The following is a 22,466-nucleotide window of genomic DNA, read 5'->3' on the forward strand; positions in this document are numbered from 1 at the left end:
CAAATATCACGGATTGCGTGCTGCCGCACGCAGCAATGACCTTACAGCGCATATATCGATATCGAACCCGGGCTCTGCGTGGCGTATAGCGAGAGCGCGAGAGCGTCTCGTTCTGTCAGGTGGCGACGCAGGTGTCTTTCTACGTGCCGTGCCTGCTCGCCCAAGTCTCTCTCTCTCCGATGCCTTTCTCTCCGGGGTCCTTAAGCCTCCAGAGGAATTTACGCCTATGCCCCGATCGGGCCCCGAAGACGCCAATGCGCCGTTCGACTCCCTCCTCCGGCCTCATCGTCGGTCGTAGAAAGCTCTCAACCTGACGATGGTGGTCGGAGCGCAACGCTCCTGCTGGTGGCTTTTCCACTTCCATCGCGCAGTCTTCTGGCCGGACCGGACGCCGCGATCTCGCCCCGCACCCGTAAACGAAAAACCGTCGTCTCGTCTCCGTCGTCCGCGGTCCCACCGAAAAACCGCACGGCGGGCATTTTTCCGGGCGCACGTCACCGTCAATCTCGCACGACGAGGTGCTCCGTACCTCCCATTCGTAATCGTAACGATATACTTGTGAGTTTTTACATTTCAAGTGCCAGTCGATGTGAGGACGGTGGGTTTCATGAGGGATTAGCGAAAAACGAGCGGAGCCGAGAGAGACAGGTTTGATCACCTTTTCATCATGTTTGCGTTATGCGCTACAAATTACGTTCTCCACTATCGCCGGAGCTGCGTAATCGTGGAGATCGAACGAATTTGAAAAAAAAAAATGAATTTTTTAATTTTTTTTCTCATTTCGACGTAAGATTCGCGTAGCTACCGATCTTGCAAAATTCTCGTGACGTTGAACGTTGCCTCGTACGAGAAACGTTTTTAATCTTTCGGTGAAACGCACTAATGTATCTATATGTTTTATTAATTTCGAGCGTAATATTGGATCTCTGTGGCGCGTTACGCTCCTCGAAAGCAAAGAAAGCGAAGCGCCGCGACAATTCGGCGAATTTAATGAAATTTGTATTGCCTCATCGACCATAATCACAGTGTTTATTTAGCAGGAGCTGTCAGCTCCTGCCCGCAGTTAAAATATCATTGTTCTCTTACGACACAGCTCATGCACATCTCGGTCCGAGATAGCTTCAAGAAAAAGTTTCGAGGCATTCATTATCCTTAAAATGATGAATTCGAGGTGCTAACATCTTCAATATTTATTAGTTATATAAACGTAGTGATATCGCCACGAAGAATAAATAACACGCGGCTGATGAGTTCTCAGATTCATTTGAGTGAACAGAGAAAAGGATCTATAAAAAAATGAGGAACGCGAGCATTAAAGCGAGTCGCTTCGAAGACCGCAATAAAGACAGGACTTTCGCTGCTTGCCGCATCCTGCGCGCCTTCCTGTCTCTCCCTCCCCCCTGTCGTTTTTGCATCTCGATAGCAATGACAACGAGAGCGAACTGGTTTTATCATCGAATTTTGCCACATTCGATCACTTTCCACTCGCAAGCGTTTCCGCACGAGCGGATAGGCGCGCGAAATCGAAAAAGCCGCGCGAAATTCCGCCCGAAAACGGCCGCGCGGTAACGCAATTTTCGATCCCTTTTGCGCAACGTTTTCCATCGCGAGTAGTCGAGCGAGTATATATCGTTCCAGCGAAGTCACGAATTTCTAATCTGCTCGTTGGGAATCGCGAGTAACGAGAAGAGAGTTCGTTCGGCTTAAAGACGTATACTCGGTCGCCGCACACGTGTGACGGCGTGCACACACGCATGCATTCAATCACACATACATACGCACACGTACAAGCAACGAGCACGCACGCATCAGGTACGCACAGTGCACGCTCGCTCCTCGAATCTTATTCCCGATGAAAACTTTCGTCGGTCTTATGGTAATTTATTCGTTTTACTGGCAGGAAATAAATCATACGTTTGCCACGAAGCCGCGAGAACAAAAAAAGCTTTCGTTCGAAAAAGACCCTGAGAAAGACGAGCGAAATAATTAGCTAATTTGTGATTTCTTGTTTCTCTTTTTCTTTTTCTCACGTAAATTTTAATACTATTGAAAACTATTTCAGTGTGAGAAAACGCGATCGCGGACTGATATAACAGCTTTATCGATCAATAGGGCAAGACATTTCTCGTGCGCCTTAACTTTCAATCGAGTCACGATAGCGTTTTGCATTCGCTGCGTTTCTTACACTGTGGATTTATCTAAATCAAGAATTCACCTCGTATACACACGAGGCCGATACCACTTCATCGATTAGGCGGAGTATGTTTTCCGTAACCTCGACGGCGCGTACCCCAATCGGCCCGTTCTCTCTACGTCTCTCTCGCTCTCCCCGGCCCGTGTAAATTCATCGCCTCGCTCCGTTCTAACGCGTCCACCACGTTCACTTTCAATCCGCGGATTCCGCAAGGCGATTGTACACACGTTCGAAAGTGAATTTAATTTACGCGAGGAGCGCGTTAGACGCGACACGCCTTGCCACAGCTCTTCTTAATGAAATTCAACCTTTTTCTCAATTCCATCTAACGCTCGCGCGACTTGACTCTAAAACAAATCGTGCCGCGCTGGTTTTACCAGCTTCTCTCAAAGCGAAAAAATTGAGAATCGACTAGAAATCATCGATATCTCAAATCTTCCAACGGTCAAGATTATTCAATTTGCGTAGATTTCTTCGATTTCTGCGAGGACCACGGAGGGTTATCCATATGTCTTCGTGAACGGGCAATACGCGCGAGAATTTTCGCCGCGCGCGAACTTCGTTACGTAATTAAAAAAGTTTCGTAATCACGCGGCCCGCGCGACCGGCCCATTTTCTCGGCGCGCCGATGGATCGGCGCGACGCGACGAAAGGGTACACAGCAGCGACGGCGACAGTAGCAACAGCAGCAGCAGAGTCGCAGCGGTAGCATCGACAGCACGTGCTCGCCTGTTTGGCGGGTTCTTTTTCATAAACAATATTGCACCGCGCCACGACGTTACGACATAATCCACGTTCGTCGTCGCGGGCACAAGCGCGAGCGCAAGCGACGGCGGCGGCGGCGGCGGCGGTCGGCTTTCTCCCGATACGCCGGCGGAAAAATAAACGAACGACTTCGCCATAATCGAACGCCCGGATAGCTTTATGGCCGATCCGTGTGACTCGAGCGATGATCAAGCGAGCGAAAAGACCGTTTTCGATCGGTGATCATTAATGTGCGCCGGACGGATCTCCGCGCTGGAAAGGCACTGAACGATTGACACGGAGGGGAGAAACACTTGCGCGGCAGAAAATGCGCTCGGGAAAAGTGAAGCTACAATAAAATACCTTCTATTTGATCACCGCTCGTGGTAATTACCGAAGTACGCTTCAATTGGGAATAATTGCACTGGGGGATACGCTTACGAGCGGGGATAAATAAAATTTTAATCACCCAACGATGGCGTTAGGCACTTTAACTGTCTCGGGGTATACGGTAACTGTTACTTTATTATCTTGTACCCGCCGGCACGTCTCGCTGTAAATAACCTCTCGGAGGATAATCGCATTCGCGGGGAGGAGAATTAATACATAAATGAGAGAGGATAGCCCGGGCGAAGGCGCGCGGTACGAGAGCTCGGAGACGTGTATAACGCGTACACTCCGAGTGGCGCACAAATAAGAATAACGGTACGTGCAATAAGTTACCGCTAATCTCTATCAGGCAAAAAGTCAGCGTATTGTTGGACATGGATTTCATCTGATGAGCTTAATAAGTGCTTATTGTCAGTGAAAATTATTATAATTGATATAACCATTAATCAATCACTTTAATCCTTTTTTTTTGAAAATCAAATATACGTCAGCAGAAACTTGAGAAATGAATCGTACGCTCAACAAATATCTTAATTATCTGATAGAAATCAGACTTCTGAAAGCTCGCCTGAGGACAAAACGAAATTTTTCTGGCCATCAGCACTTTCATAGTAAGATAACCAGATCTGGCGATCGTGTCAACGAGTAAAAAGTATGTCACACCTCCTTTACGCAACGACGTTTCGGGATCATACTACCGATGAATACTCATTTATTTTGCAAACTATATTTCGGCAAAAATAATTAAATAATTTGTAATTGTTACTGCAGAAAGTGTATATTCTTATCACAATTATCACATTCGATCGCTTGAAGCATCTTACATTTGCTGCGGAGATGTTGAGTTACGTACGAATAGATCGAAGTACCTACAGGGAGCGATAAACTAGATTGTATAACTTATACAATAGAGTTTACAGTTTGCGGTAGGAAGCGTCATACCGTAAAATATCTCTTATATGGACCCCCCGTCGGACCCTCATTGTGCTCTCCTCTCTAACGAACAATCGTTCGCACGGAATAGGAAGAGTCGGAAGACGATGGCAGCGCACCGGCTTCACGACACATTAATCGCGCTAATTATACACGGAGCACAAGCCTCTTCTTAGGGGAGAAATTCGTAGGAGACGGATTCGTCCAATTTTTCACTCTCCGCCCCGCTCTTAAATAATAACTTTCGAATAGTTTCGCCGGCTATCAAAACAGCATCTATCTGGCGCGTTTTTCGCACGTAGCGCTTACGTAAATGTCTCATAATGAAGCATAGCACAGGGCTATTAATAATGTTAATAGTCAATGGTTAATTAATAATTAATCTGTGGAATAGATATACATCGAGAATCTATCAAACGTGCAATATTTTTTTTTATACATCGATAATTTTGGTAACTTGTAAGAGTTTTTTTTCTCCAACGGGACTTACTCCCGTGCCGATATTTATTGTATTTTTGTACACAAAAATAGATCTTACACAATAAATCGGTAAAATGACGCGACCGATGCTCTTTACGGTCGAATAAATTTTATTCTCAGCCGAGAGTGAAATCATTTATTCCGAAGCCGGTTCTCGCGTCTCGTGGCACAGCAAGAACGGCCGAAACACTTTCTGATCGGCTCGATCGAACGAATTCTGAGTGTTGCCCAATGACAGTTCCTAATCAGAGTCAAAGTACCAGGTTGAATTTCGATTAGTTGCGTCGAAATGCAGTGACACGTTTTGCGTGCGCCAAAATTGGCGTCGCGGCAATTAATCGTCAGGAATAACGGCAATTATTTATTATCGCTTTGTTGCGCAAGCGATTGGTTACCACGATAAACGATACCGATTACTTCAATTCTGTGGTCATTGAAGCGTACGTTAAACTCCGTGAATGCAGGTGTTAGGGGCTAATTTCGGAATACTATCGTGGCCGTAGGCTATTGGCGTTTCGTGCCGTGTCTACTCGTTAAATTTTTACTTCGCCTTGAGGAAGAAGTTAGACATATTTCCTATATACGTAAATTATTAATAACACCGCTTATCGCGGGTAAACGTGAAATCAACGAAACACTACCCTCGCGGAAAGCACATAAATGGATTATGGAAGAATTTCTAAATTCTAATAGGAGAAATCGTTCTAGTGTCAGAACGGAAGCTTGGAATGTGGAAACGCGATATACTGGCAAGATATAACGAAAATTATTAACGTTTTATATAAATAAATCTAACGTCTATTTAAAAAGCGGTAGAATTAAGAAGAAACATTACAATAAGAGATGAATAGCGAATTCTATAGTCGCTCATTTTTGAAAAGTGAAAAATATGTTTTAATAAAATGTATTTTATAAGTTAATTCTAATCTTTCTGTCCTAATATAACTTTATTCGTTTTAGCATATCCTTTAAATTATTTCTAACAATACCGTAATAATATTATAAATTTTGTTTTATCATCTGCTTGCCTTTCCAACTCCAGACTCCAAATCATTCTTGCATATTGCAGACGCGCTCTTATATTTAAATATGAAGTCGCTTGTAAATATACATGTGTATTCGCGAAGAAAACGTCATGATCTGCTCGAGACGTGTTTACTTCACTCCGGGCACAGCTGCGTAGAATTTCGTTTTGGTCGCAGCGCTCAAAAATTCCCGAAGCGGCCCTGGCGTACGTCCAAGCAAGTTCAACGTTTCATATACTCCGCAAACAGATAGTGATCTAATTTACGAAAGATATTCTCTTTTTTTTACGCGCACGCACGGCCAAACAGCTCCCGTTGCGATTATTAACGTTTGTCCTGCATATGTTTACCTTGCACAATCGCACACTTTCTACCTACAAGGCAAACAATGCTTGTAACTAATGCAACAAACACCGCTCGACTGCGGATAGCACGGTTAAAATAGCGAGAAGCGTTATGTTCGTGACTGATCCACTGATGTGACGGATCGCGACGGATTAGATCTATTTTAAGCAGATCTCTGCTTTATGAAGATATGATCGCGCACTGGAATACGTGAGGCGTGTCTGACCTAGTCTATATCTTTGTTCGCTGGTCTGGAAAAACAAGCAAAATGATAATAAAAAATCTATATTATGCACAAATCTTGTTAAACTTGTTGCTCCAATATTTTACAAAACGCATGAGTTGCTTCTGGCAACATGGATTCTAGCAGAAATTTTGCATAGCAAAAAATATATAAAATATATTTTTAGCTCAATATTTCTTGATGTTATCTTTTTTCTCTCGCTGTTTATGTAAATTTGCGGCATCGAGACAAATCACTATTATTAAATTATAAAATTAATTATGCAATCCTATTTGAAGTCTAATTAACATTCTTTTAAATTGCATATTTATAATATGCATAATATACATAAGCTCATATTATTTCCGTCGGATCTTAATAAGTGCTCGTTAACAAGAGAAAGAACAACATTCTGGAAAAGTGAAAAAAATTTCTTATCGGAATTCCATGTTATCGCATTTATATATATTTTTTAATTAACTCTTTCTCTCGTTGCATTCGTTGCGTTACAGTCGACATCGATACATAGTTTTTCTCGATTCGACGATTAATTAAATAATACAGCTCGAAACGAGTATTCGAATAGCACGCATGAGGAAATGAAAGCCTGCTGTTTCGGCATACTACACTTTTGAAGGCTATCGACTTTTGTAACCACGCCTTAACGCAATGTTTAGCATTTATTCAAAAACGTTTGTTTTAAAGCTAAAAAAAAGGCATAAAAGTATAAATTATTACAATTATACAAAAAAGTTGATTCAAAATTCGAAATTAAAATGAAAAATATTTTTAATTTAAAATTAAAATTCTAAATATCTTTTGAGAAATTATTCTTTACGATTTAAAAATTATATAAATATCGGCTTCTTCACAGTTGTTTTTTAATTAATATTCTGTCTGGGAATTTTTTTATTATTCAAGAAGTTTGAAAAAAAAAGATAAATAAGTCGAGAATCTTTGAAGCATATTTTTTGCTGCACTCGCGAAGTTCGATTTAAGAAGGCGAATCAATTGAGCAACTTGTACCATCACTTCCGGTGACCTTTAGTGGGCGTGGGTGACCGTTACTCGCATGTCGTAACATAAAGTAGTTTACCGTAAGGTAACGTTACTGGTAACATATTTTGCATGTATCTTGATAAGGAAGATTCTTTCGGAAAATGTTCAATATGCGATAAAAATCAAAACACAGGCAGATCACAATTAGAGATTACATCTCTCATTTCTTGTAATGCATAATTGATAAAGTGGAGTCTTCTGGCAACATGATAATCCTCTCCGTCACGCGTCAAAGGCTATTATGTTCATACAATATGTAAAGTATTACAATTAATTATCTATAATTCTTACAGATATGCCATAGGAAGTGGATAAAATATAAGAAGTACCGTTGAAAGAATAAACAGTAAATTATATAACAGCTGATGATTACGAAACATAGCTGGTAATATATTTCGCTAGATGAAACTTGTCCGTGTCGAATAACAATTCATAAATTTTATTAGGATTCAGGTCTAATTTACGCAGCTTCCGAATGAAACTGATCTGTAATCTAGGGAGGACTTCCCATACCCGTCTGAGAACTCGTTCCTCGCGTTGTGACACGGACAAAAGGAACAATTACGAAAACTTGTGTAACTGAATAATGCAGTCCTGTACGGCTGCAGCGTGCGGGAGGTATCCTCTCTCTTTCTTTCCTACTTTTACAGAACCGATAAGAATCTGTTTGGGAACTGGAGCGCGATAGAGCGCTTAATTAATGCGAGCATGTACGGCACATTTCTGTGCGGAAAACTGAGAAGAAACATAGGAATCGCGTGTATTTACGTTCGAAACTCACGTGCCTGCAGTCTCTCCATTTAATTAGAAGCGATAGACGAGAATGGAATTCGCATCCTGTTGCGCGTCTCACTTAGATCATCGTTATTGATTAATTTGTACTAATCAAAGACCGATCACCCAGCGGTTTTATAATCTTGCGTTCATCGACAAACCTAGTCTCTCAAATTGATTAGATCCGATGACTCAAACTTAGTTAATAGCCGACCGTACAAGTCGTAACAAGTGTATGACCAGCATAGTACATTCATGGCGTGTTACTACAACAAGTCCACGCAAGTCCATTGGTAATCTAATTTGGTACTGGAAGGTTGCAAGGTTACTTTCACCCAGGCGAGGGGGAAAAAAAAAGAGGTAAAATCTTAAAAGCATGATGCCATTACGGAGCGTGCATTATCGACGGTGATCGAAAAATCAAGGCCATCCGTTACATCTACGAAGTGACAATTTAGCTCAATCCTCAATAAACTTTGCAAGTAAAAGTCGTGACAGGCAGGATACTATGCGTGATATACTGCACGCGTGATATGCGAGAACTAAGTGTGTGACGTGCAAGACCTAAAGATTCTAAAGGCAACGCGATCTCAACCTCCAGGGTAAAGATGCGAACCCGTTATTATCACAAGAACGCAGCAAGTATCGCGTGTGATGATCGTAACGTAAGTTATTGAGCCAGCGTATTACCGCATCGCGAATCTTCTTTGAAAAATTCTACAAGTGCTCTGTAAGCAGACCTGTGTGCCCTCTTAGGCGCATCGATAGGCTCTAATAATTAGACATTCGCAACCGCTACTACAAAGTCACACCCGATATTACGTGATCGCGCATTTATATAACACTCGCATTATCCTTGCATTATATGGTTAGCAGTGGTGACAGCACAGAGAAAGTTCCTATCCGTTCCCATATGCTCGAGCACCTCATACAGTCTACGCGCGGTGCTAAGGCACTCCGCTTTGATTATGCTCGGCTGTGCCGATGCACAGTGCCGTGCGATTGTCATTCAATACCCCGAGGAATTCAATTAATATTTCGCAATCGTAGAAATCTCTATGTCCTTCTCTGACGTCTTGCGCAAAAAAAAAAACTGCCGACGAGAGACAACTATTCCAAAAATAATACATAAAATTGAGAACTTCGACGTTTATAAATTAACAGTATTATATATGATTATATTTTATATTTAAATGTAATCCTACGCGTATGGAATTATTTATAAATTATATATATAAATTATGTGTCGAAATTTTAATAAAATGATAAATTAATATACCTAATTATCCTTCAAATTTTATCAAAGAATTTAATCTCTGAAATTAAATTGGAACGCAAATCAACTCACTAATTAAATAATAATTATTCTATTACATAACTAACGTAATCAATTTGTTTGTTACAGTGCCAATATGCGGGAGAAACGATGGCTGCTGCTGCTCGCTCTGTACGGTAAGCACAATTTCTACAGAATCTGATGATTCTTCGTTTCTCGACGATCATGATTTCGATACTAAACGGAGCTTGTCAGCGGGACTTTTACTCGATTTCTACTATTTCTTGAAATCCTGTTTACCTTTCTGCAAAAGAAAGAATCTCTCCCTTGTCCATCTCGCGGTCCGCCGTGATGTCGCGTCCTTAGTATTTTTGGACTTTCCACGGCCACGGAGGAATGCCGAAGAGACAGTGGACGACCTTCTACACCCGAGAATTTTACGTCGCGCACGTAAATCGAGTCTCAACGCGACTCCTCGTACAATACAAAACAGCGACTACCTTCCATGACAAGCAAATTAAATTGAACACAATGTACGAGTAATGAGAAGTTAGACCTGCTGATATTGGCACGGATAAAACTTGACAGCTATTTATAACATTTTATTTTGTATATAAAAGAAAAAGTAATTTAGAAACTATAAAATATAAACTATTCTCTTATATTTTACTCAATCATAAATATTAATTAGAAGATGTCTTATAAAAGACATCCCATAGATTATTAAATACTGAAGTCTATTATTAAATGCTAAAGGCGAAATGGGTGTCTTGGTCAACCGAGAGAAACAAGAGTTTAAATCTTTATAAATTACATCAAACACATTTGGTATTCGCATTGCGATTCACGGCTACGTGCGATTCGGCAAAAATGCTTTACAGAAAAGTTGCACGAAGAAAGAGGGACCTGTTGTGAATGCCAAGAGGACTCCTTTGTCTCGTCGCGAAGCATGAAACGTGTAATCTTGACAGTCCGAAAATTCCGGATAAGATACTTGGCAAACACAGGCATTAACGTCATCCGCTCTTAGAGCGGCGACAGAAAAAAGCTCGGGATCTTGATAAAGAACGGAATTCCATGAAAGCTGGCTTGCGAGGAAAGACTACGTCGCGGCTGTTTACAAGCGCGTACCGCGAATTCAACTCGCTATCGACCTGCTCTGCGCCCGTAACACTCATTGAAGCGGTTTACATCAGTCACGTGACGCTGTGTGCTAGCATTTAGAATGCTTTCTGACATTTTCGCCGGTTGGGCAACACTCGATCCGCGGAGGTCTTTAAAATCTCGCTTGAGAATCACGAAATAATTCAAACCGCTATTCTTACGGCATCGTAAAACTTTTTACGATAATTAGCGACGCTATATTAATCTCACGGCGATGAACACGATGTTCACAACTAACGTGTCTGATCATCATTGCGCATCAGCGCGTTAGGTGCCGCGCGTAAAACGTGCACGTAAATGCGTTTCGCGTCGCATCATAATTCCTTAATGAAAATCATCTCGCCAAGGCGAGAAAGAAGTCCCGGTCCACGCCCTTCGAGAGGAAAGAAAATGTCAGGTCATTCCCATTCGATCGAGACTACGCGTCGCCGATAGACAATTGAATGAAGCAATTTGTTTATACATCGACGTAGAAATAGCGAACGATTTCGTCATCAAAAACCGACTTAGCGTATAAACGTTTGCAGAAAGAAAGAGAAAGAGAGCACGCCCACGTTAACGTTTCCCACAAACGGAATGCGAGCGCGTTCCCATAATTCATTTTTATGCAACGCCAAGCCCGCGTGCGGCGCGGCTCTTTATCGATCGCAGCCTGGAAAAGTATGATCCCGTTATACGATCGCCGGGCCTACCGTACACATTTTCAACATCACCTTCGAGGACATCCACTTTCCGGTCCACGAGCCGCGTTCACGTTGTCGCGCAACCCTAATCGATTCAACGAAGGCGCGAACACGTTTTTCCGTCTGTACGTGCACCATGCGCGAGATTCGTATCGAAAATAACGGAAGCAAGAAACACGGTCGTAAAAAGCAGCGATTGTATATCCTATAGAAATTGTTAGTCGGTTACCTGGCTGGTAACTGTTTTCTGTATCCTAAGTTTTACTGATTAATCAAGTAAATGTCAGCGATAGAATTTATATTAATTATTATTTTTCCCTTTCCTAGCGGTACTTTCGCAGCGTATATGAGTTATTGAGTACATAAAGATATACAACGTTCATAAAGATATATAACGTCGGGAGATAAGTCTTGTAGAAAGCGAAAAAACAATTCCTGCCTTAATTCGCGCTTCACGGACTGTCCACACCTCGTATCTTAATTTCCTCAGCTGCTAATTCTTAAAATAGCCTTGAACTACTTCAAAACGGTCACAAATGTGATTTAGTACCAAGGCTTTACGGAGCCATTAATAACAACTGGAGGCGGCATATAGGTTTTCTCTGTTTATTTTAGAGATATAAATACACAGAGATAGGAACAAGGGAATTTGATCAAAATAAGAAGTTATTTAATAAAAACAAATGAGAGAGACAAATACAAGAATCAACCACAGATTTCTAAAAATCTGTGAAACCAACGAAGTAAAAATGAAATGTTCATGATTGACTGAAGATTGATTGCAGCGTATTACCGGTTTACCGCATATTAGCATACGTGGCTCATATATTGTATCGTAAATCAACAAAATGTGGAAAGGAAATGATCAATAGACAGCCTTGATCCGTTTAAGAACAATTACCCAACCGAATGCGCTCGCTCGGCGAGAGAAAATTGCAACACTTATGTTGGGTTCTCACCACACTCCTCGTCTTAAGTTTTGCAACGCCGACGCTTCTTCGCGATTTACGTAATCCACGGATGCCTGATGTCCTTTTTCCTTAATGTATCAGACGACTCATCGGGGCCATCGATACTCCTCAGGCGAGCAAACCGAACTATTTTTACCACGAACGTGATTATGTCCGCGCGACGTGGGACGTCATGACACCGATTCATGCTTCTCAATGATTTTTAAATAAAAACATTTTTTTACGTTCTCAGTAACGAGATCGTTTTTTTTTTTTTTTTTAGGAATACTATTGGCCCACGCCGTCTCCGCAGCACTCAAGACTAGGCCAAAATTTAAAATTGCGACAACTTCCACAACAACGACCACCACCTCCACCACCGAGGAGCCTCACGTGGAAGAAAATGATCAGGCAAATTCGGAGGTAAGAAAAACATATCTAGAATAGTTCATAAAATAATACGATTAACTGAATATTATCTAGAAGCCTTTAATAAAAATAATTATATAAATCTTGATACTGCGTTCTCAAATTTAAGCACGATTAATTTTGCGTCAGCTAGATAGAATCAATATACGATCTTGGAGATCAACGATAATCAAAATAATTTTGGTGAATGCAATCTTTGATATTATATAAATAAGAATGTACTTTAGGCGCACTTTCAAATTGAAATCGAATTGAAACTGAAATTATACCGGTATCATCCTCGTTTCAAATCGTGCGCTCGTGTTGCTCTGGCGGCACGACGTAGGCGAAACATGATCGTTTATCGTCAAACGTTGCAAAACCGATGCCACAGTCACGACGATCGTGTACCGAAACGAGTTCTCATTTCGCCGGCGCTTCCTCGCGAGTAAAAGGGGGAAGGGGAATCTCGCAAATGCAACACGACATAAATTAGCCGGTAATACATCTTGGAAGCGTGGTAGAGCGCATTGACCACCGTGGTAATACGATAAACATCGCGTGTCGTGTTCCAAATCACGAAGACAGCGCACACGGGCTGTAAACCCCCTACGCCGCGTAAATCCGGTTTGACATCGCGACTCATCCGTCGTGTCTGCATCTGCGGAGGCGCCGTGTCTTTGATTAATGCACACCGGCGTCAAATCAATTAACGTTCGAGCGAAACTCACGCGCGCGACAGGTTCACCTTCGCGCGCAAACACGAGCGAGTGGTGACATCATCAAATCGAGCGCGGGGTGCTCATCATCGCTAATCATTATAGCACGACGCACAGCGGCCTCTTCGAGCGTGAAATAACTTTTCTACAAGATACCGTTCTATATCGGACGGCGCTTTTCCGTTCACGGTACGCGGAAACTGTCATTACAGCAAAATCGGTATCGAATCGGGGGCTGGTGCTCCCAGGAAATGAAAGCCATTTTATTGAGATCCGACATAGTTCATACGTTTGTTGTAAAGTAATTTCGAATTTTTTTTTCAAACTCTTCGTCTTCGACGCCATTAGTTTCGCAACATCGCGAAAAAGTCGACGAGGGGCTGTAATGTTCGTCTTGTTTTTCAGACGACAACGGTCGCGACAGAAACCAACGGGACGACTGGGCACACCTTGACAGGAATTCCACAGATCGATTACATATGGGATCCGAATCTACCGCGCGAGTTAAATGGCTATAATCTCAGTGATTATCCATTCTATAATAGTATACCCGAGGATATTGATTTCAAATGCGACGGCTTACACGACGGATTCTACGCCAGCGTGCCGCACAAGTGCCAGGTAATTAAATTTAATCGCACGTTACAATATAAATAAAAAAAGTATCGAGAAAATAACAGTGATGCGCTTTGGAGAGATACAGAGAAAAAGTAATGTAAATTTCTACGCCAAACGCGCGATGTGTCGAGAGCGACACAAACGCCGATTGAAGTCCATTTATTAAAACATTGACGCTGCTGCGTATGCAGTTTGAGCGGGACGATACGCTAGAATTATCTCTTGGATAAAAAAGATGCCAATTCTAATGCGGCGTGAGGGAAATCAGTTGTCGCCTGATTGAATTCTAAAGAACAGATCCTCCAATGTCTCCTTCGCGTAATAAATTGACAGGTGTCAATGATCCGAGAGCATTGCCTTCTAATTTCTAATGTCGACGGAAGACAGTGATCACTATTCGATTCCAGCGATCGGTCGATGGCATCTGTACGAAGGCCTGATTGATAAGCGATTAACATCGAACGCGAGCAACCACGAACGAACGAAAGCGAGTTCTCGGGCGAGACACGAATGCAAAAAAATGCGTATCAATTGAGCACACTTTTACCAATCATCAGATTGCAGTGAGCGATCGTTTCACCGCGAATCTCTGCACACATTACGGGTTCGATATACATAAAAACGACCGATTAAGAAATTATCATTGTAGAATCATTCGTGCCGTTTGAATGAAACAAAATTACAACCTCGTAATTACCATAGATAGTAGTAAGTAGTAATTACTGCAACTGTGTATGTGTGCATGTGTATGTGTGTTTGTGTAGATAAGCACGAGGCCTATAGCGTAATATTCATATTATTCAAAATGGAAAAAAACCGACATCGCTCGTGTTGCAATTTAAATCATCGCGATGCCAATATCTGATACACGTCTGATACGCGATCGTGTGACGTAGATAATCGGCGAAGATAAATCTCTATATAATGTCATGTAAGTGGCAATTGCACGACTAATCGAGAATTTGCAATAAACGTAACGTCATGTACATAAAATCGCCATATAATGTATCATCACGATGTATATCGATTACATGCGTTGATAAAATAATTAAAGTAGCGACGTTCTCAAGGAGTGTCAAATAACTGATTGGATACACTGTTAATGTTTCACTAATCGTTTCACTGTTGCAAAGTAAAGTTGCAGAAGTAAAGTAGAAATCAATATCGAAAGTGAAAAACCTTTTGCCGGTCGCAATAACAAGGTCATCGTGGAAAGAAGCCGAGGAAGAGGACTTTCGTGGTCCGCTACGCTTCCCGTCCCTGACCGTTCCGCGATTCACGTGCGCTCGCGAACTCCTAGAATTGTGAAAGCGATTGCAAAGTAGCCTCTTTCCGACCGGACTCAGCTCGTTTTCTTATCGATCATTTTCGCGGGACTGTAGAGAGCGAATGGAGCATTGTCATGCAAATGTAACGAACCCGGGTTCGTCGGCCGGGACGTGCTCCACGCGGCGCGTCGTTAAAAAAAAAAGGACGTGTCGGGAAGACCGGTCATCCTGTGCGCTTTGCGAAAGATTTGTCGCGGAAGAGAAATTGGGAAATGGGCAATTAATTCGCCGCCGGCTTCCGGTGCGGGAAATCACCTGCGATCGCTTGGATTATTTTCTAATCTCTTTCCCGTCTCGGGTACAATTTACAATTGTAATGACCCTGCTGATTAATATTTCCAGAACGTGATCGATGTAACGCTATAACGTTTGCGGGGACAATAAACGCTCATAATTCATGACACTAAGGATCCATAAGATCGCATGGAAACGCACGTCGAAATAAAGAATGATGCATTCTGAATAATTCTAACTCTAGTTCTCATGCAAATAACCGTGATTTATTCTGCGCATTCGGAATGGAGGAAGTCTCGACCGACTGAACATTTTACCACCGACTTTCCACCGTAAATTCTTCATAGAGTTGAAACTATCGGGGATCGGAATCTCTGAACGTGCAGCATTATACGTGATTCATTAAAAGAAATTCAGCAAATAATTTTGTTCGATAATTGATTAAATCAATTCAATATTTGATGAAAAGAACTGGAAGATAAATTGGAATAGGGATAAACTTTCAGTAAAATTACAATAATTCTAACTGTACTGAAATCACTCAACGCCGCATATACGCGCGTGAGACTCGTTAAACGCACGATTAGACGTTCGATGATCGTCTGACATTTACATGTTCACGAGTTGAGTAAGATTCATGATCTATTATTGGCAGGGATCAGAGCTAGCTTCTACTTTTTTACGGTGGATCTCGGTGAAACGGTGCCGGGACATTTATCGAAAGGATGTGCTCTGAATGATTCTAGATAATTCCCCTAGATAATTCTACGGCGTTTGTGCGTTCCAGATAATACCACCGAGCCCTCACCACACACTCAGACGCGAGAGCCTTTTTCATTCGTGAGCGTGCCGTAGAATGCACATTTATGCGACTCCGTGCAATTATTCGCACTCGCACACTCGCGCGCCGCCGTGTGAAAGCTACGTGGTGGCGTGCGGCAAGATCGCCCGCGTTCGTTCGCGGTGAAAAGTGTGCTGAAATCGTCATGTCGCCAAACGGTTTCGTTACCACGAGAGGACGACCGACGTAACGAATCGCGAGCAAGATTGCGCGCGGCGGGCGATCAAAAAGGAAAACGACCGAGGCGCCTTCAAAAATCTTCGAAAGTCCGACACGCGGCGCCGATTTGCCGCCCACTTTCACCTATCGATCGCGATTCGATTTCGTAAACGCCCATGCAGCGTCAAAATCCATCCCGTATTTTTAATGACCGTCGTTATCGCAATTAACGGCGCGCCATTCTTATTCTCGATACGGCAGACGTGTCGCGATAATTCTAACGTCGTATACGTGTGTCTTCCTCAAGGTCTACCATCACTGTCTCTTCGGCACTCGCTACGACTTCCTATGCGCCAATTTCACGGCGTTCGACCAGAAGACCTTCATCTGTCACTTCGTGTCCGAGGTCGACTGCGCCAACTCCAAGAAGTATTGGCACAGGAACGACGCCCTTTACCAAGCTGCTACGACTACGACGACTACCACGACCACCGTGGCGCCGATCACTGCGCCGACCAGTCGACCGGCCGCACGCGATCGGATTCCACCCAGAAGGAGACCTCCAGCGAGAAGAAGACCTTACGATTATTACGAGGAAGATTATTACGACGACGACTATGGTCGTCCGCGGGATTTCATCGGCCGAGACGACTACGAGTACGACGATCGGAAATACAGGCGAGATCGGGATCGTGAGTTCAGAGACCGGGACCGTGATCGTGACTTCCGGGACAGGGATCCGCCGGCGCGCGGTAGAGACGACAGGGACAGATACCCGGCAAGAGGAAATAGGAGAGATCCACCCAGACCGAGGGACCCGCTGGAGGATGATTTGAGACCTCGGGGAAGGAATCCGGATCAAGGTGTCAGATCTACGACGAGGGAGGTGGAAGATTCAGATGTGTACGATAGACGGCCGGAGTCGAGAAACAGGGATACCGATGAACGAAGATACTCCGATAAGAGGTGAGAACACGCTGGCGCGTTGATCTTATCGAAAACCACTTCGACATATCTTATGTATGCAACAACTTTTTGGTATTGCATTGTTTAAATGGTATACGCTTACGAAACTTATTCATTCTTATTCACGTCAGATATAGAGATGATTACGACGATAAAGAGTCTACAGCACCTTCGGCGAGTGCATCATCCAATGCGGAGGGCCTGGTGAAGCCGGCTGCACCTAGCAGTTCGGTTTATTCGAGGCCAAGAGCGCCACCGAAAATTAGACGACCGGTGCCACTTTCGGAGCAAGATAAATACGCGTACAAAACCACCCCTGCGCAGCCGACAGGTAAAATATTTACCTGATAAAATTTTTTTATATTGGAACTTAGTGTATAAATTGCTCTTTAAAATAATAATATTAATTGTGATTAAAGAGGAGCCACGACGGCGACCAGTAGATTTGGCAGAGGACGATTACTACGATGACGAGTTAGAGGATACCAGACCGAGCAGGAGGCCGCTCAGAAGAAGACCCTCATACAGGGACAGAGACAGAGACAGAGATTTGTATGAAACTCGGGATCGGGATCGTCCCCTCAGGTAAGGTAACGTACACAACACCGATAAAGTTATATTCAATGAACTAAACTACTAAACAAAATCATATTCATTTTCAATGTTCATAAACAGTATTACATTTAAAAAAGAATAACTATCCTTGTGACTGAAGCGAAATATCATGATATAAAATCATTAATTATATCTTACATTCATTTTAACTGTAACATCAAGAAATACATCATTGGCAAATTGTTGATAACATATTTTATCAAAATTTTCATAGAATTCTAAAATGGCTTTGTAACAAATATATAAAAACAAGGGTGTTGTGAGAATCAATGTACAAAAGTTTAATGCAACCATTGAACTTCATAATCATTAACAATAATTAATATTATAATTAATAATAATAATTAATTTTTCAGAACTCGTTATCACTCACCGCCGGAAGAGGTACGACTCAGAACGTATCAGGATCGCTCGAGGGATCGTTATCACGATCGCGACAGGGACCGAAATAGAGACCGAGCTCTCGAGCGTGGAAAAGATCGCAATCCCGAGAGATCCTCAGATCGCGATTCACGTGGAAGATCGCAAGATTCCGATAGACAGGAGCGACCGTACTCGCCTCGGCTTCTCGACCGCGAGAGAGACGCCGAGCGACCGCGATCCTCCTCGAGATCGAAGGATCTATCGGATGCTACTGAAGCACCCAGGAGACCCAACTCGTACGATCGAACAACCGAGAAAACCACCACTACAACTACCACAACAACTACGACGACATGCTTACCAGAACAGCTTATTCGTAAGCCCGAAGACGACTCTAAAGACACGGTGACTGATCGATCGGAAAAGCCGTCTTATCCGGAACGACCAGCCAGACCCGTTTCGACTCAAAGTAGTCGTGTAGTGAGCGACACTCCGGATTATCACAGAAATTTGTCCGATAAATCCCAGAGAACATCTCAGCAAGTGGATTACCAAGATAGAGACCTGGAAGGTAGAAACGAACAGAGTCATCATCAAGTCGCGTATCCGGATGAGTACTCTTCCGAGTATTACGACGAACCGTTGGAAGAGCCACCGTCTCCTCCTCCACCTCGAACCACCGTTCGCATCGTGAAAAGGCCGTTCCTACCGTCTCGAGGCGGTAATCCCAATCCGAGGGGATTATCACCGGTCGGCTCTAAAGCGCCGCATTCGCCCAGAAGAGACGAAGAAACAACGACCGACCACCGAAGCACTTTAGGCGAAAACGAATACAGGAGTTACTACGTACAAGAAGAACAAGAAGATAATAGAAACGTTAATCATCAGGAGCCGCCCCTGAGAGCGGACAATAAGCAAACGTATGACGCTTACAAAGCCGTCCAGAGTGACCTTCAGAAGAAGCAACGCCAAGACGAGTACGATAGCGTGATATCCAGACCGGCGCCACGAAAACCGATAGAGAAGGACAACGAGGAGGAAGTCTCGAGAGGCCCGGAAGATTTATCGAACTCCTCCAGAGGATACTCCACTCAGAATCAATCGTATGATTTGCGCAACCATCAAATCGAGAATCAACCGCCTAAATGGATAGAGAATTACTCGAGCGAGAAGCACGCGAATGTCGGCAACGTGCAGACATCCTCGGGTTCTCCGATCCGCAGCAAGGTGAGACTTCCCTCCGTCGAGACCACGTCGAACATCTACAGCTCGACGTACAGGAACGAGGACATTCAGGATCTACCGTCGGGACCGGGCAGCTACAGAGCGAAGCAGAGGATCAACGAAGTGACCCTTCAGGATATCCCCGAGAGCGAGTACGACGTTACTCTGAATGACGCCCTGACGCCGACCTTGGTTCAGGAAGCCAATTTGCCGAGCGGATTCGTCCTGCCACTTCACAGACAGCTGAGTAGAGACACCGTGTTGCAGCCTTCCGAAAACAATTACAAGCTCTCCCGGCCGATCAGTCAGCAACAGCAGCAGCAGCAGCAGCAACAGCAACAGCAACAGCAGCAGCAACATCAGCATCAACAAAAATCGTTCGTTCCGAGTCCTCAGTTCCTGCCGACGAACATCGGCAATAACGATCGGAGCCGAACGGTGTATTACAGAACGCCGGAGGCTATACAGGTCAGCGGAGCGCAATACAGACACCAGAGACCATGGCAAGATTACACGGCGTACTAACAGAGATATATATACATCGTGATGTACGTGATTGCGAGTGTTATACGAGGAAGCGTTTGAGGTTTCACGAGGCCGTACCATCTTGCCTCGCGAGCGTTAAACGACTAATTTATATACTGCCACCAATCGACTTGGGAAAGACACTTTCATGGAAGAGAAACACCGCGCTCTTTTATGAAACTGGCTTTCCGCGAACGGACCCATCGCGTTCGACCCTTAGCCCCGTTGCGATCAGATCATCGAGTGTCTTTCATTCCAAAGAACGCGCGACGCACCCGTCGCGCCGCTCTGAGGGTAGAAAATAATCTGCAGACGATTCAGTTAGGTATTAATAGCTCGCGTGGTTTCGAGACGATGTAAATTATTGCAAATTAGAAAAGGGACGAGAGATTATATATTGTCAATCGCGAAGTGGCGCTATGCCATATACCTTTGAAAAAGAAATCACAATCCGATAGTCAAACACAGAGAACAATGCGATATTAATCATCCTAACACACACACACATACACACACACACACGCTCATCGATACTCATTATTATCCACACGTACCGCGATGAAAAGCAAAGGCAGGATTAATGTTCAACGATAACGCCGATCATAGATAATTCGTTCTGAGATCTTCGCTAGAGAAATTGTGAATGACTACACATAGATCCACTTAAAATAATGTAGCATTATAGAGATGCAATAGCATATGTCATACAGTAAACTCGTTTCCTCTGAGCTGGCAACGTGATGCAATATAATAGAGCTTAAAACGTGATACATTCTAATAACAATTTAATTTGCGATATTAATACGTGTCATCCACATTAGCCGAAATCGTCACTGAAGTTTCAGAGGTGCTGAAAAGATATCTCCATTTTTCTGAATTATACAAACAAACTTGTAAATAACCGTGTAACTCTACATGCTATGCACATTCGTTCAAGTTAAAATGCAATTCGAAATATGCGGTCCTGTATGAAAAAGAAACTACATGTATACATTAAGTTCTATTGTCGAATTCGATAGCTGTTACTAGCGGATAAGTCTTCCTGAGCGTATATCTTGTCTTAAAGCTATGTCGATATTTACGTATGATATAAAAGAGCGAGGAAATATACTTACTTGTTATTCATTGCCCCTCTTCACATCTTGATGGCTGTATTACACAAACGTAGCACTTGAAAATGTTTTTGGAGAGCAAAATTTTTGGACTTTTATTTTTATTTGTACTTTATAGTACGACAAAAATTACACAACAAATATTTGCCATTAAAAGAAATTCATAAATATTACAAGGTCGAGAAATTCGCTAATTGTAAAGGCAACCGAGTAATTTCGTACTAAAGTTTAAAGCGACGATTGTTTTGAAATGATCTTAAATAATGCTGCTACGTACACTGCTTGTTAATGTATACAGGGTGTTTTCGAAAGATCTGGAATTTAATTGTCATTAAAATAAAAAAACTGTAATACGGAATTAAAGCTTTTTCGAATATATGTGCATCAACGTCGATTTTTTTTATTCCTATAAAGATTAATGGAAATAAGCTTAAAGTTTAATCAGATTTTTCAGAAACGCCCTATATATAAAATAATAGAAATGTATCGGACATTGGTATCAGCAACAGTATGTAATATTTACACGGAAATATTTCAAAATTAGATCATTGTGCCGAGAAAGTGCAATCAAGAAAACAATAAAAATTCAGTCATAACATAAAATACATCACAGAGACTTGATTGAAAACTTAACGGAGCCACGAATACACAAATTGCAATCGTTGTAAATATTCAGTTTTTTCGATAGAAATAAAACACATGGGACATTTGAATACATTTCTGACAAAGAACTGATATACACACAAATATCTACCATGGCTTTTGTATAAACGTGGCTGCAATAGTAACAGGATATTCAGTCAAATCAATTAAATGCACCGACCGTAATAACAAATGAGCAGACAGCACTAGCCATACTTTGGATCAATAATAAACGTGAGTTGTCGCTGTAATTAAAACTAATGTAATAGTATTAATTCGCCAGTACCACTCGCCATTCTCAGATTTGTATTTGCGAACTATAAAAATATCAAATCTAGACGGCGACCAAAGTCATTGCTATGCACTGAATAGTTGCTACGCGATCCCCTCGGGTTTCTCTAATAGATTCTGTACAAAAATTATAGAGTACAAGAATAGGATACGTATATAATATGTATAATTCTCGGAAGCT

At 42.6% G+C, this 22,466-nt stretch overlaps 1 protein-coding gene across 3 annotated transcripts; it reads left to right on the forward strand.

Moving 5' to 3' along the window:
- Positions 1 to 334: 334 nt before the first annotated feature.
- On the forward strand, positions 335 to 21,730 carry LOC105458412 (uncharacterized protein DDB_G0283697). Of its 3 annotated transcripts, none has more exons than XM_011703704.1 (8): positions 335 to 648; positions 9,573 to 9,619; positions 12,524 to 12,663; positions 13,773 to 13,988; positions 16,855 to 17,513; positions 17,645 to 17,844; positions 17,933 to 18,098; positions 18,485 to 21,730. In XM_011703704.1, exons 2-8 carry the CDS (start codon positions 9,580 to 9,582, stop codon positions 20,238 to 20,240), a joined length of 3,177 nt encoding a protein of 1,058 aa, XP_011702006.1. In that variant the 5' UTR covers positions 335 to 648; positions 9,573 to 9,579; the 3' UTR covers positions 20,241 to 21,730. The 3 variants fall into 3 exon arrangements, with proteins under 3 accessions (XP_011702006.1, XP_011702004.1, XP_011702005.1); XM_011703702.1 differs by lacking the exon at positions 335 to 648 and adding an exon at positions 8,094 to 8,527; XM_011703703.1 differs by lacking the exon at positions 335 to 648 and adding an exon at positions 8,549 to 8,832.
- Positions 21,731 to 22,466: the final 736 nt, after the last annotated feature.

This window comes from Wasmannia auropunctata, unplaced genomic scaffold (genome assembly GCF_000956235.1).
Source record: "Wasmannia auropunctata unplaced genomic scaffold, wasmannia.A_1.0 LD334538.1, whole genome shotgun sequence".
NCBI classification, from domain to species: Eukaryota; Metazoa; Arthropoda; class Insecta; order Hymenoptera; family Formicidae; genus Wasmannia; species Wasmannia auropunctata.

Bases quoted from the DNA above. Each gene is read 5' to 3' on its own strand.
- LOC105458412 (XM_011703702.1), top strand. From the start codon at position 8,403: ATGACCAGCATAGTACATTCATGGCGTGTTACTACAACAAGTCCACGC. The intron at 9,620-12,523 runs GTAAGCACAATT...TTTTTTTTTTAG, and splicing joins GCTGCTGCTCGCTCTGTACG to GAATACTATTGGCCCACGCC. The intron at 18,099-18,484 runs GTAAGGTAACGT...TTAATTTTTCAG, and splicing joins GATCGGGATCGTCCCCTCAG to AACTCGTTATCACTCACCGC.